The 14,568-nt window shown below is 48.2% G+C and overlaps 4 protein-coding genes across 4 annotated transcripts; 2 read left to right on the forward strand and 2 right to left on the reverse strand.

Annotated features, from left to right (window-relative positions):
- The first annotated feature begins 5,911 nt into the window (after positions 1-5,911).
- LOC6899109 (cuticle protein 16.5) lies at positions 5,912-7,634 on the forward strand. The gene is made up of 3 exons (XM_033377742.1): positions 5,912-6,605; positions 6,679-6,978; positions 7,048-7,634. Exons 1-3 carry the CDS (start codon positions 6,594-6,596, stop codon positions 7,378-7,380), a joined length of 645 nt encoding a protein of 214 aa, XP_033233633.1. The 5' UTR covers positions 5,912-6,593; the 3' UTR covers positions 7,381-7,634.
- Positions 7,515-10,004, reverse strand: NtR (neuronal acetylcholine receptor subunit NtR). Its single transcript, XM_001362024.4, has 8 exons — positions 9,565-10,004; positions 9,358-9,489; positions 9,129-9,281; positions 8,865-9,052; positions 8,271-8,802; positions 8,073-8,213; positions 7,821-7,987; positions 7,515-7,752 (listed from the first exon to the last, which is right to left on the reverse strand). The coding sequence occupies exons 1-8, from the start codon at positions 9,875-9,877 to the stop codon at positions 7,630-7,632; spliced, it is 1,749 nt and encodes a 582-aa protein (XP_001362061.3). The 5' UTR covers positions 9,878-10,004; the 3' UTR covers positions 7,515-7,629.
- Positions 10,005-10,047: 43 nt separating this feature from the next.
- On the forward strand, positions 10,048-12,884 carry LOC4805706 (Golgi matrix protein 130 kD). The gene is made up of 4 exons (XM_004444526.3): positions 10,048-10,247; positions 10,331-11,359; positions 11,434-11,946; positions 12,002-12,884. Exons 1-4 carry the CDS (start codon positions 10,191-10,193, stop codon positions 12,743-12,745), a joined length of 2,343 nt encoding a protein of 780 aa, XP_004444583.1. The 5' UTR covers positions 10,048-10,190; the 3' UTR covers positions 12,746-12,884.
- On the reverse strand, positions 12,855-14,307 carry mei-S332 (meiotic from via Salaria 332). The gene is made up of 2 exons (XM_001362026.4): positions 13,754-14,307; positions 12,855-13,694 (listed from the first exon to the last, which is right to left on the reverse strand). The coding sequence occupies exons 1-2, from the start codon at positions 14,210-14,212 to the stop codon at positions 12,948-12,950; spliced, it is 1,206 nt and encodes a 401-aa protein (XP_001362063.1). The 5' UTR covers positions 14,213-14,307; the 3' UTR covers positions 12,855-12,947.
- Positions 14,308-14,568: the final 261 nt, after the last annotated feature.

Here is a 14,568-nt window from a genome sequence, read left to right on the forward strand (position 1 = left end):
CAATATATCTTATAAGCTAGTTTCTTCGTAATGTATTCAATTTACTAGGCCATTCTTTTGCGCTACGCAAACCTCCCGCACACCAAATTGGACAAATAATCAAAGCCCCAGCTTTTATGGCAAATTAATCGCCGAGCCGCTGCTCAAACGCTATTTAAACATTATTAAAAGCAGATCGCTGTTCGATCGCTCTTCGATCACTGTTCTATTCGGAATTGGTCAAATCAGCTTAGCAGCTGTTATATACATACTATATATGGCCATCGATCCATCGATCGATCGATTTCACATCGCTGTGCACGGATTTCCGCTCCCAAGCTACTAGAATTTCCAGGCCTGCCTGCCTGATTAGGGCCTCGAGTGGCGTCTTAGAGCGGGTCATTTGATACAGAAAAGAAAGGATGGCTGGCTAGGCTGTAGCTGTAGGAGGAGCGATTAGCATGTTAAACAAAAGGTTCGGTTCTGTCGGTTTGCTTAAGGCAGTCGGCTGCCTAAGGTCTATAATTAAGCGACATAAACTTGGGTATTAGGCGCTAAATATACAAAAATAAAGCTCTGCATCAGAGACAGTGCGCCTGTCTCTCCACTCCGCGATTTGCATAACTGTTTGGCTGGGCCACGCACTTGGGACTTGGTCATGGGTCTGGGTATGGGTCTAGGTCTGGTTGTTTGGCTGTTTTGTCCGTCTGTGGGTCTAACTATGTTTCTGGGGTCTGGGGTCTGTGGCTGTGGGTCTTGGGCTGCATTCAGAACCAGACGGACGGCAACTGAAAACGGAGGCAAACACACACAGTCGCACACACAAGTACAGTTTTGGGGCATGGCATGCACATGCACATGCACCTGTCCACATAAGCGGCCATCGTGAGCCACCGCCGTTGGGCTTTCATTTGCTGCTAAGAAAGAGTAAACAGCGCTAGTCGCTTCTTCTTACACGGATGCGCTTTCCAAAGGAGGTTCTATCACCGCTTAAGCATCAAAAAATAAGCGGAAATGGAGTAGAGTGTCGCCCAATGATGAAACTCTTGAAAATAAATGGAAAATGATTCTTTGATGATTGGCATCTACATGAAAATACTTTAAATATTTATTCCTCGCTTTCCAGCATATTTAAGTATTACAGGGTATTTACTTTTCGACCAACCACACTGTCTTCATTCTATTTTCGTAAAACACAAAAGAATTTCCATCAATAATGTCAATAGTACTGCCACAACAACAACAACAACAATGAGATCGGGACACTCCTTCTGGCTTTGGGCTGTGGCTTTGGGTCCCGCCTCGGGTTCTTCTTCTGTTTTCGTTCTGCCGTCGTCGGCGTCTCTGTCTCCGTCTACGCCTCCGTCCGTGCCGTACAGCATTGGAGACGAATTATGGCCATTAAAGCTGCTTGGGGTTTTAAGTTATTAGGCAACTTGAATTTCAAACTGCACTTGACGCTTGTCACACAACAGCAGCAGCAGCACCAACACCAGCACCAGATACACACCCCACCCATACAGAGGCACTTTATGCAAGAAGTCTTCTTTTGTTGTGCACCAAGATTTGGTTGAATTTCACTTAACGGAAAGGCCTTAAAACCAATTAATCCCTCAATCAATGATTTTCCAGAGAGGGGGCGAGGCAAACCTTGTGTTTAATATTATATTTTAAGGTCAGTGGGCGGATAACCGAAGCCAACCACCCAAAAACCCACCCACCTATGAAACCATTCACTCAGTCATCCGTCACCTGTTGACTGCTTGTGGTTGGAGGGGACCCCTTTAGGCACCCTTTAAATCGTTGACATCGCCCAAACAGATGGCTCATGGGACTCCCGTCTCTGCCTCCGACTCCGTGTCCGTGTGCATTGCTTATACACCGTTAGCTTCAGTGACTTTGATCTATATTTAAGTTCGGTTCGCAATATTGATTATAGGGTGACTTTTGTGGATATGCTATGAAGGGGAATCGATAAATGAATCTCAAACTCCAACTTTCGATGCTAAAATTTTTGAATAGGAGTTTAGAAAATTAGTCTGCTCATATAAGAATTAATTTAATTAATCCAGAGGTGAGAGCCTCACTCGCATCACGGGGCTGGTGCACCCATTTCTCCCACAAGGACATGAAATGTTACTGGAATTTTTCCAAAATGCATTTTTTATATAATTTTTTGTTTTATTTAAAGTAAAGCAGTAAAAGCACAGATGCCAAATTCATTCAAAAATCCCAAAACTATTTTTTTTTGTAATTTAATGTTCATTCATTTCTCTCACACACTCTGCCTTCTTTTCCCATAAGGTTTCACCGATCTACTAACTAGTCATTGCCAAAACGAGTGGCCTCTAGATAACTAATAATAACTAATAATAATAGCTAAAACTAGTTTTCCAAGTAAGCAGCCACAATGAAAGGAGGGAGCTGAGCATTATAGCAAGATTGTAGTTTACTTTTGTAATAGACAAATAATTGGTGCTGAATAAATTTTCTATAGGATGGGCAATTTTAAAGGGAGCAGATAGATGGCATTATTGTTAAAAAAATATTTAAATATTAAAAAAAAAAAATTAAATTAAATAAAATTAATTAATTTGTCTACATGTTAATTACGCGATGGTTACACATTTGCTACATTTGGACTACATATTTATGTAATTATCTAAGGTGACATCCGAAGGGGAAATGTGTACGTCTGTTGACAAGCTTGGCCGCTTTTTTTTCATATAAGCCCCATGGAAGCGCCAGAGTGAAAAACCCCCGTTATCCATATATAAACGCCTTTTTTCCATTTTTGAAAAAATTTAGATTGTGATGCCAATCGATCGGAAATTCGATATTGATCAGGATTGAGATTAGGAATCGGGGCTGGACCGGGGCCGCAAAATGGCATTTCTACGCGATTTTGACATGGCCCGAAGCATACAAAAGTATGCAATGCTTTACAATATTACGTCAAAATGCATATATTTTACATTCTCATCTTACATTACATATATGCAAGAGACATGTGTAGGTCGCAAAAGAAGGGCATCATCAAATGGAAGAAGAAGAGTCGTTTCGAAACGCGCGACATCTAGCCACTTTAAAGCGAAGCTCTAAACATTTACTGGATATCAAGAAAATTTAAAAACTTGCGCGCAAATAGTGCCGATAGAGGCACCCTTGCTGCGACTCTCAACGTTCCCGCACGCTTTTGTTTGCCTTTTGTGGACTTCCTGTTCTCCTGTTGAGGAATCGCTGTGGATGTGGAACCGCTGACCCTAACCTGCATTTTGCAAACCACAGGTCGCTGATTAGAGCGACAATGCCCTTGTTATCCTCATGGCCTGTGCTGAGGTCGCAAATCAAAATCTTAAGCAGAGCCTGCAGTTCCGCCTGCTCAAGTATCCGCATTTGATCAGCGATCGCCGGCTGGCAGTCAATCCAATGTGCATCAGTGTTTGTACAGCGATAACCAAGAGGGTCGGGTCCCATCACAGAACATGCAGCACAGCACCCACATACCCAGAGTTGGAAACTTTTCAGGTCCTCCTGCACACGTCCAATCCCGTCCAATTCCACATCCACAGCAGCATCGCATTCAGTTCTCCCATTATCAAGGCAATAATCGTTTCCCAACCGACCCGACAGTCTGAATGCAGTCATCCCATAAACAAGCCACGAGCACGACTCCTGGTCTGTCGGTCAACGACAGTGGCGCGAGAAACGACACCAAAAGCCCAGACCAGACCAATTCATGATTGGAAACTGTCATTGGTTCGCCTTCCATCTGAGATTGCCAAATGCAAAACGCCGGGCAGCACCAAAATACCCCCGGCTCTGTAGCAACACCAGAGCCAGCTCGGGGGCTCTAACTTTGTCAGCTCCACATCCATATCCATTTTCATTTCCATATCCATGTACACGCTGATTCATTCATTAAATTCAGGCAAAGCGTCATAAATGCCACGCATTTTTTAGCTGTTCTGCTCCTTCGCGTCGTTGATTTTGCCATTTGTTTCTGATTTAATTAAGCAGCGTTTGTCCATTTTGCAATGTTTCTGTTTTTTGTATTCGGGATACCCTTACGGGGAGTACCATAGTTTTTACTTGAGGTGTGCCAAACATACAGAAGAAGGGTATATTTTTGGATAGGTTGTTGTGGGAAGATGGAATTCTATTGAATGTAATGGAATCGTTTGGCTGCATCTGCCATCTGCTAGGGTATTCGATCCTTCGGAGTCCGAGTCAAGATGTTGTTGGTTGTTGCATTACATGTAACATTTGCAAGTAAAATGCGACAGGAGCCGGAGCCAGGCACTAGAAGCGATCGTGGTGTTAATTAATTGAATTGATGAAAAATAAAGCATACGCCGCGTGGAACACGCGCACAATGCGAGAGAGGAATTTGTCGAATGCGAGAGGCATTGGGAAAGCAAGCTGAAACGAACGCTGAACGCTGCCCCGACTCAGACTTGTCCACTGGTTAATTAGGCCCGTCATCCAAAATCCAAAATCCTAAAAATTTTGCACTCATTTGGAGCGCACGCCGCCCGATCACCAAATCGAGCCATCGGACTTGTCTTGGCCCGATCAGAGCGGGGTCGGATGGTGGCGGGGGGGGTTGTGCTGTGCGCTCTCCTTAAAGCGGCATTTTGTGTGGTAATTTGGCATTAGGAAGGGCGGCAAGCCTTCTATGCGCAAGCTCGAATGGATTGGAACGGAGCAGAATGGATCCCGAACTGAACAAACTCGTAAAGCGATTGGTGGAAAATTGCTTTCCACGTCGGCCAAATGTGGGGCATGCAGTGTGGCTTCAGTGGAAATCTTTTATTTATAAACCGTGGCCAAAACGAAACCGGAGTTTCGGAGTGGACATGGAACACTTGTTTGGTTTGGCAGTTGCCGATGTTAGCAGCAGCAATTGTTGCTATTGACTTAATATTTGCTAATAGATTTCACATAAATCACATTCCATTGGCATGATTTATGCATGAACCCCACTCACAGGTGTCTATCACTCTCTCTCTCTCGCTCATTCTAGTTCTCTTTTGGTGTCTCTATCTCTGTCTCTCTCTTTCCTTGTGAGTTAAGTATGTATCTCAACCTAAGAGTAATATGCTTTTTTAGTGGCTGTTGATGATGACGTGGCCTCTTGAGAGGAGGCCTCAGCCAAAGCTGTTGCAAGCTGCTTTCTGAGACGGGTAACATTGCTGGAAGTCTCGGAATTTTTGCAAATTTCGGGGGCTTTTAGCCTTTTCGTAGACTCACCGAAAGCTTTTCCTGGTTGGAGAGAGCGATTCCAGGTGAAACTTCCTTTTTTCATCGATTCTACCAAGCCTACAAATCCTTCTCTCATACTGGGAAATCATTTAACATCATTTTACTACCATTCGCACTTCTGTAATCCCAAAAGCTCGAATATGTCTTTCAATTCTTGAAAAATAATATATATACATACAGGAGTTTTGTTGCCATCATTCGTTTTTCGCCGATAATCTACTCGCAACAATTTGTTAGGCTCTCATGAATGATCTTTTTAGAAGAATACATTAATATTTTATGAAGTAATCGCAGCATGTCATCGATTTATACCCTCGCCCACCCCAAATGCAATAAAAAGTCCCACGAACCGTCAGATGCTGCCGCATAGATTGCAGCGGGAGAAGGGGCAAGTGCAATGATTCCTAACCATAAGTGTCCTCGACTCAGACTTCGACTGCGACTGCGTCTGTGAGGTGGCGTGGCCGCAGACAACTGTTATGGCCATCAAATATGGTCAAATGTGGCACGCTGCGGCATTCGAGGCACGATAAAGATAAATATGAAGCCTGGGATTGTTGAATGTTCGATTTGGCAAGCGCGGCCATTATGCAATTTGGGGAGAATTTTCGAGCCACACCAGACGACAGCCCCAGCCCCAGTAGGCGGGTCGAGAATTGTTGCGAGAACAATTAGACGACATTCTCCAAAGGCTAATTAAGTTGTTAGTGGCAAGGTTGGGTGGGGTGCGGGCCAAAGCATTCTGATTTAGGCTTCGGACTGATTAGATGGGGTGGTGCCGCGGGGCTGGCCGGCTGTCCAAATTGGGGAGTTAATCAACGAATTCAATTAGCGGAGGCTTTCTAATTCGAAACTCCCCAGTGGAAATACATCTCCAGACACAGGTCTGCCTTTCCTGCCACACAGCCTGCCGCAGCGAAGCCTTTGCCGGCAAGTGGTCTGCCTTGCCAGATCGTTGCGTCATCAGATCGGAGCTCCATCGAGGCACAGTCCCAGCCGCAGCCGCAGCTTCTTGCCCCAACCGCCAGCAACAACAGCATCCACGAGAATTGCATTCATGCATCGTCCACTTCAGCCAGATACTTCACAAATTGGTGCTGTTGGCCCGCTTTGTTGACTGTTTTGTCTGACGCTCAGCTCAGATCGAAATCGTTTGGCTATCTACTCGAGCCATCTGTCCGCAGTGTCCGCACTGCCGCTCTGTCCGATCGTAGCTCTGTCCGTTAAGAGTGCGTGGATCGGATCGCATCGGATCGGATCGGTGTGCACTATAAAAGTAACGCAATGCACGCAATCCATTTACAGTTGCAGTTCTCCCTCGAAGCCAAGCGAATCAAAGCCAAGCAGACATGAAACTTCTGGTGAGTCGAGCAGCACGATCGACAGGATCGGATCAGCGGGATGCTTATAGATCTCTCTTTGTTGCTCTGCCAGATTCTTACCACCACGCTGCTGGCTGTGGCCAGTGCCGCCCCCGGACTACTCGACTATGGACTGGGACACACGGCACCTGCCATCAGCTACGGACATGCTGCCCCAGCGATCAGCTATGCCCCAGCTCCGTCCTACAGCTATGCGGCACATGCTCCGTCCTACAGCTATGCGGCACATGCTCCGTCCTACAGCTATGCTGCTCCCGCGGTGGTCAAGTCGTATACGGCGCCTGTGGCAGTGGCTGCTCCAGTGGCTGTTAAGTCGTATGCTCCGGCCACCAGCTACTCTCATTTCAGTTCGGTACGGAGAAGCTCTTATGTCCGGAGCCTGTTAAAACTAATTTAAACTAATCTCCTTGTTGATCCACAGGTTGTTTCCCATGCCACGCCCATTGTTAAATCATATGCTGCTCCGGCCATTAGCTACGCTGCACCTGCCGTAGTGAAGTCATACGCCGCCCCAGCCATTAGCTACGCAGCGCCTGCCGTAGTGAAGTCATACGCCGCCCCAGCCATTAGCTACGCAGCGCCTGCCGTAGTGAAGTCATACGCCGCCCCAGCCATTAGCTACGCAGCGCCTGCCGTAGTGAAGTCATACGCCGCCCCAGCCATTAGCTACGCAGCGCCTACCGTAGTGAAGTCATACGCCGCCCCAGCCATTAGCTACGCTGCACCGTACGATGACCACTATGGTTATCACTAAGCGGACGCTGCTCCATCAGGGGATGGGGATGGACGCGGATCAGGTCGAGAAGCCAGTTGTGAGGCATGGAGCGGCAGCAGCCGAGGCACGTTCTTCCTTTAGTATTTCCCACAGTCCAAAAGTAGTCGAAATCCTTCTTTCTATCTGAAACGAACCGAACCGGATCTGTCTCTGAATATTTCGTATTTATTAAGAACCCATTAATAACATATCTCTCTCACTGCAAATAAAGGAAATTCATTCGATTTTTCAAACGCCGCTTGTCACATTCATCACTGCGAACGCAATGCAGACGCCAATGAAGCTCAGATTGTTGAGGATCTTGGCCAAGTGGGACCAGGGTTTCTCCTGAATGTCACAGTACGCGTTCGACTGAAAGAACAGAACAGAAAGACTATGTAGATTGCTTAGATGAAAATGAAATGATTCGATCCGCTCACATCCGCATAGCGCAGCCCTAGGACACAGCGCTGGAGGTTCGAATTGATCAAGGATGCAAGCAATGCGGGTGCCTTGTTCCTTGGCGGATAGCGCTCCAGCCACATGATGCAGATGTGCAGGATATAGCAATAGCAGCTGACAATCATTATGATCTTGTAGTCTGACACTACAATAAAGAGAAGGAGAGAGAACCAGCTTGTAGTCCCTGAGATCCTGATATCTGATAGAACCTTGCAAGAAAAGCGGCTTACTTAAGGCGGGCACATAGTGCGGAGAGGCGTGGCGCGTTATGTACATAAGTCCCCAGGCAATTATGAGGAGGGCAATGAGTATGAGAGCACTACGTCGGGTGGAGCGAAGTACAAACGATAGGATAATGAAGATCTCGCAGGCTGCAATGGAACAACATATGATGGTTTATAGTTATAAAATAAAAGTATTTCCCATACCAATCAGCGGCATATAGAAGACCGTCATATAGAAGGAGCTGTTCCGCTGCAGCATGAACTCAATGGCCACATCGCCCGCCATCGTCTGGAGCATGCCCTGGTCCGAATATCGACTGGCCGAGTCGTTTCCCAGATGCAGCACTGATAAGCCGATGATTGTCCAGTCTGATGGCGTGTTCACATGCTCATTGGGTGCGATCGGACTGCGCTGCCGTTCGTATTTTAGGATTATGTTGCTCTGACTTGGCTGTCTGAGCACGCCTAGCTCCACGTCGCACGCGATGTGCTCCTTCGGCCAATTTCGTGCGCTGTCCACGCACCAGCTGGATAGCTCCAGGTTGCTAGCGTACAGGGTGACATTGCCATCTGAAAAGACACGAAGCTCGTAGGTTTTGAGCGCCTCGCCCAGGGAGTCCATGGCTCCATTCAGCACTGTGAGCTGCGGCGTCCAGATCTCCAAGCGGGGATGCTCGAACGACTTCAGTTGTCCGTATCGCTCTGGATCCCAACGCAGACGGTTATCCTGCCAATGCTGTGGGTAGACGAGAAGATAAATCGATTTGTCTAAGGTCTAGATGCCGTTTCTCTTCCAACCATCATCAGATGCATTCGGGTGCGGAGCAGAGCATTGGCCTGCTCGTAGGCGATCGAACGCGCTTGGAAATGGAACGCAATCGATGTTAGGTTCACCGGAACACTCGTATTCTCGCCCTGGTATATGAGATCCGCCAGCAGTTTCTGCTCCCATGACAGCGCAGGCGTCTCCTTCGATATTTCCTTGTCTTTAATGATGTGCAAGCAAAACAAGAACAATCAGAATAAGTGGTCAGTCAGATCCTGTCTTGCTCAGGAGCTTACCGAACCCATCGAAGGAGCAGTCGTAGAACCAGCGCGCAGTGTTAGTACCGAATGAGCTGAAGCTTATGTAGTTGATCGTCAGGGCCGAGGCGTCCATGAACTGTAGCAGTGGTTCCGTTTTGAATCCGGGTATATAAACAAACAGCTCAGCATCTGTGGAGGGAGGGACGATAATTAGAGGAAGTGACGCCTGAGATAAGCACTTTGGATAGGCAGAGACGAGCCTCACCCTGGGTTTGCACAATCTCTATTGGCGTCGGCTCGAACACAGATAATAAATTCCGATCTTGATTCGTCGATACACGTCGCAGACCCATGGCCGTGCGGATGGCGGAAAACGTATTTCCGCCGGCTCCTATCACTGTAACAGAGAGTGGGTAAAAAGAGAGAGATTGTACGTCGCTAAGAGATCCCATTCAGTGTAACCTTGACATACCAATCTCGTACACGCGGTCATTGGGACGCAGTCTGTTGGTCACCGAGAGCAAGATATGCGCATCCATGCTGGTAAGGACATAGAACTTCAAGTGCAGGCGCTTATTGTTATTGACCTGGTTATTGTCCAGCGTGTGAACCATGAAGAAGTCCCGGTAGGCATAGCCCGCCTCCTTGATCGTATAACTGTCGCACGTATCCAGCTGGGCAAAGCTTATGTTATATCGGCCGGCTACCGTGTGGGCGGGCAGTGCCAGGCACAGGCAGAGCCACAGCCACAGAGCAGCGCTGATAAGCCACGGAATATAATTCATTTTTCTTGCTTCCGTCCAATTCGGCGGTGATATCGTAATGCATTCAAAATCCAAATTCGACTAAAACTCCCCCCAAACCAAAACTGCCAATCAAATTTGCCTATCGCCAAGTCTGCCCGTATGTGGTCAAATGAATTTCCAGTGTGACCCCATAGAGCCGGAAGGTTTGTCCAAAACAATTTCCAGTGTGACCATCATCACCATCATCGGTATATTTACAACTAAAATTTTCTTGTTTTTTTTTACAATTTGTGGATTAAAGAATTAAGTGATCAACTTAAAAGCGAGGCTGCTGAAGCTAACCCCTTAGGTCATGCCAGATGACACACATGATGCCAAGGCGCTGAAATTGGCCGCAGCCAGAAAGAAGGTAGGGAGATACATTTATCGGCCCTTGTGACGTGGACAACATTAAGTTTCGTATTGATTTTGATTAAAACAATATTGCTACAGCTGAAGGAGTACCAACAGCGCAACAACAACCATGCCGGAGGAGATGAGCAGGTGCAAACGGGCACCCACTCCTCCACCGTCAGCATCGCCAGCAACTTGTCCGAGCGTTCCGACAGCGAGGTGAATGTGAATGAAAATGGGGGAGGAGGTTCCAGCAGTCTGCATGTCCGGCAGCAGTCGGAGGAGGCTGTTTCCCTGGCAGCCTTGCCCACCCCCACGGCAGCTGCGCTCTTTACGCAGCCAGAACCGGACTCGCCCATATTCGCCCCGAATGGAGCCCCTAATGAATCCAATCTCCAGGCCATTCAGGTCATCATTGCGGAGAAGGCCCAATTGAACGCCGAGCTGACCAGAGCACGTGTCGCTTGTCGGGAGCGCGAGCTGGAGCTGGAGGAGCTGCGCACCGAGCAGGGTCAGACCAGACTGCGCCTTGAGCAGCTACAGCAGCACTGTCAGGGGCAGCAGGCCGGTGTGGAACAGCAGCGCCACCACAATGCCCAGCTCTTGCACAAGCTGACTGAATCGCAAGCACAAATCGTGGACCAGCAGTCGCACCTGCTCGAAATGGAGGCACAGCTAAAACAGCTAAACCTCCGTCAGGATGAGCTTCAGCGGCAGCTGGCCGAGAAATCGAGCGAACTGGAGATGGCTGAGCTGAAGCTACGCCAGCTCTCCGACGAGTCTAACATCAATGCCGACAACCGCGTGGAGTCCCTCACCCAGACCCAATACATGTACGAGCAGCAGATCAGGGACCTGCAGGCCATGGTGGGCCAGTTGACGCAAGACAAGGAGCAGGCCTCTGGCCAGTACCAGAACTATGTCCAGCACCAGAACAGCGAGATAGCCAAGCTCAACGAGAAAAACTCTGAGCTCACGGAGGAGTTGCTCGAGCTGAGGGAACGCGAGCGGCAGCTGGTGGAGCACGTGAGTGGTCTGGAGCGCGACATACAGAAGAATCTGAGCCTACAAGCGCAGTTCAAGGAGGCCAGCCAACCCCAGACGCCTGCAGAGCCGCAAATCGATCAGGTAACCAAAGGATTTACAAAGCATTACAAAAGACAATATAATAGTAAGATGAGTATTATCTCGTTCCTCTCCAGACTACTTTGACAACAGAGCTTGCTGCTCTCAAAGAGCGCCTCAGTGACTTTGACTTTGAGCGACACGAGTTCCAGTTGAAGATCAAGTCCCAAGATGATCAGCTGCATGTAAAGGAAGCGGCACTCGCTGAGATGGAGCAGCAGTTGGATCGCCTGCAGGCCGAGCAGCCGGATCAGTCCAAACTCCTGGCCACCATGGAATCGGACAAGGTGGCCGCCTCGCGGGCCCTCACCCAAAATGTGGAGATGAAACAACAGTTGGACGAACTGGAGCAAAAGTTCGTCCAGTTAACAAACGACAAGGCTGAGCTGGTCATCCGACTGGATGCTGAAGAGTTTGCCAATCGGGAGATACGACACAATTACGACAGCATGGAGCAGAAGCTGCTGGCCAGCGAGGAGCGTTTCAAGTTCAAGGATGAAGAGATGATCCGGCTCTCGCACGAGAATGTTGAGCTCCAGCGCCAGCAGCTGATGCTGAAGCAGCAACTGGATCGCCTGCAGCACTATGAGGTGGGTAATGGCACACTTATTCATGGTCTGGTCATCTAAAGAATGTATTTCGCAGGTCAAGGCTTACCATAGCCAGGCAGGGAAGCAGCCTGATGAAACTGGAGAACCAGAAGAGAGCGAAACTAAGGATCATCACGAGCACCATTCACATGATCATTTGCACGACCACGATCACGGGGATCATTCAGACGGCCATTCACATGATCATTCACACGACCATGTCCACCAGGAGCATCACCAATTGTCACCCGGTTCTCTGCCCACCGCCGAGGCCGTGGAGAGGCTGCAGGCGCGTTTCACCACACTGATTAGCCAAGTGGCCGATCTGACCGAGGAGAAACACAGCCTAGAGCATCTGGTGCTTCAACTCCAGGGCGAGACAGAGACGATTGGCGAGTACATAGCCCTGTACCAGACCCAGCGCCGGATGCTAAAGCAACGTGAGTACGAAAAGGCCACACAGATGCGTCTGCTGCAGGCCGAGCGCGAGCAGCTGCGGGAGAAGATCGAGGCGCTCAACAAGCTGGTGGCCAGCCTGGGCGTGGAGTTGCCCACCGACCAAGTCCAAGGGCAGCCGCAAACAGTAGCACTTCAGGACACTCCGAGCGAACAGGAGAGGCCTCTTACACAGACTCCCTCCAACGAAGACAGCAATGGGGAAAACTCGCAGCAGATTCTGAATAAGATTCAAAACATTATCAGCGAGATCAAAGAGAACACCGAGCAGCCAACGACTGTCCTCTCCGGCCATCCTGTGGATCACCTTAACTGTTGTCTGGGCAAATTCGAGGTGGTCTGATGTGGATGCTGCTCTCAAAGTGCAATTATTGTCGGCCTACTACATACTATATATATATATACGATTGTATTTAAATGTCCATCCTATCCCAATCCGTTTTGTACATGTGTTTCCGAATAAATACCATTTTTAATTCAAATATGTAAACGATCTAATCTACTACAAAAAAATATATACATAAGAACCAAAAATATATGTACATCTATTTCGAAGACTTTTTGGTAGGGAGGGAGTCGTTGCGCATTTTTGCATTTATTTTTGGCTCTTTATACGAGGTGGGACGACACTTACGACTCGGGCGACCACTGGTGCTGCAGCTGGCACTGGACATATCTGCATCGCCACTGAGCGGGTCACTCGGACTGAGCGTGTTGTTAGTGGGTTTGGCACTTCCTCTGCCTCTGGGCCTGCCCCTGCCCCTGGCCACACTAACCGTCTTCTGATGTATGTCAGGGACCGGGGAGGGTAAAGGTGTGCTAGTGCTGCCAGACCAACTGCCAATTCCATTGAACTGGCTCTGTCTCGGTGTCTCAATGGACAAGCTGGGCGAATGGGCCTGCCGCGGCTTCTGTATGCTCACGTCGTAGCTGCTGTCATTATCATGGCAGGGAATGGCCAAGACGGTCTTTTCTTGTTTGCCAGTCTCCTTGGGCACGTTTTCGCAAAGCCCGCGAAGGACTCGGTCCCGCCTGGATGCAGCGCCGATTGGGGCCTCTGCTGCATCTCCAACCTCCACTGACGAGATATCCGCGGCATCCTCGCTGTCCGTTTCCTCTAGAATGGAGAAGAGGCTGTCAGCTTGATCACATGGAGACAGTGCCGCGAGTATCTCGTCGGGTTCACAGGACTCCACCACTGGAATGGTGGGAGAGTCCTCGTCAGTGTCTTCAAGGGCCCAGGCCATTTCCGCAATACGTCTTGGAGGTGGCGTAACTGCGCTATCGATGTTCTAAAAGTAAATATATTATTAGTACATTGAATCCGCACGGGCAAAGGCTGTCTAATTACCAGTCTGTGTGTATCCTCTGAGGCTGTGGTTGTATCCACATCTGTGGCGTCTTCTGTTATAATAGCGCTGCTACTACCACTACCGGCACGGACGGTACTGCTGCGGCGACGGCTGGGTGAACAAGTCACTGAAGATCGGGTAAGGCTACTTATACGACGCATATCATAACAAATTTCCTTGATGTTCGACCGTCGATGGACAGAAGGCGTGGTGTGGGTAACGCCGGTAAGAAAGTCCTCCTTCAGGTCCAAATTTTTGAGAAGGGTGCTGATGCCGTACTTCAGCTGCTTCTTTTTGAAGTCCATTTCCAGAACGTGAGACTCTCGCACCTCCAACAGCTCCGTTTGCAGACCGACGACCAGCTTTTTGTACTCCCCCAACTCCACACGTAGTTTCTGTACGTGGTCCATCAGTTCAGCATTCAATATTTTGTATTGCTGCTCTATGTTTGTACCCATTTTACATATATTTCAGATTTTTCCAAGACGAGACGCTTAAATTAAATTGATACCGCGTTTATTCGAAGTATTGCAAATGGATTTATCGATCAAATATACCGTCTCATTTGAAAAATATACCGTAAATATACTGACGAATTCAAGTTCCATCATACATATTCCACGTTTTTGATATTCCGTTGAATAATTCTGTCTAACTAAAACCTTTAGTTCTACCTACATAATTTTAGGCCATTGACGAATTAATTTTCTACAAGATTGGTTAGTTCTTAGTCCATGCTTTTATTGTATTTTGACTAGTTCAAGAAAAAAACAGTCTCAATGTTGCTGGTATTATGAGACATGATGCGTGTATA

This window comes from Drosophila pseudoobscura, chromosome 3, assembly GCF_009870125.1.
Source record: "Drosophila pseudoobscura strain MV-25-SWS-2005 chromosome 3, UCI_Dpse_MV25, whole genome shotgun sequence".
NCBI classification, from domain to species: Eukaryota; Metazoa; Arthropoda; class Insecta; order Diptera; family Drosophilidae; genus Drosophila; species Drosophila pseudoobscura.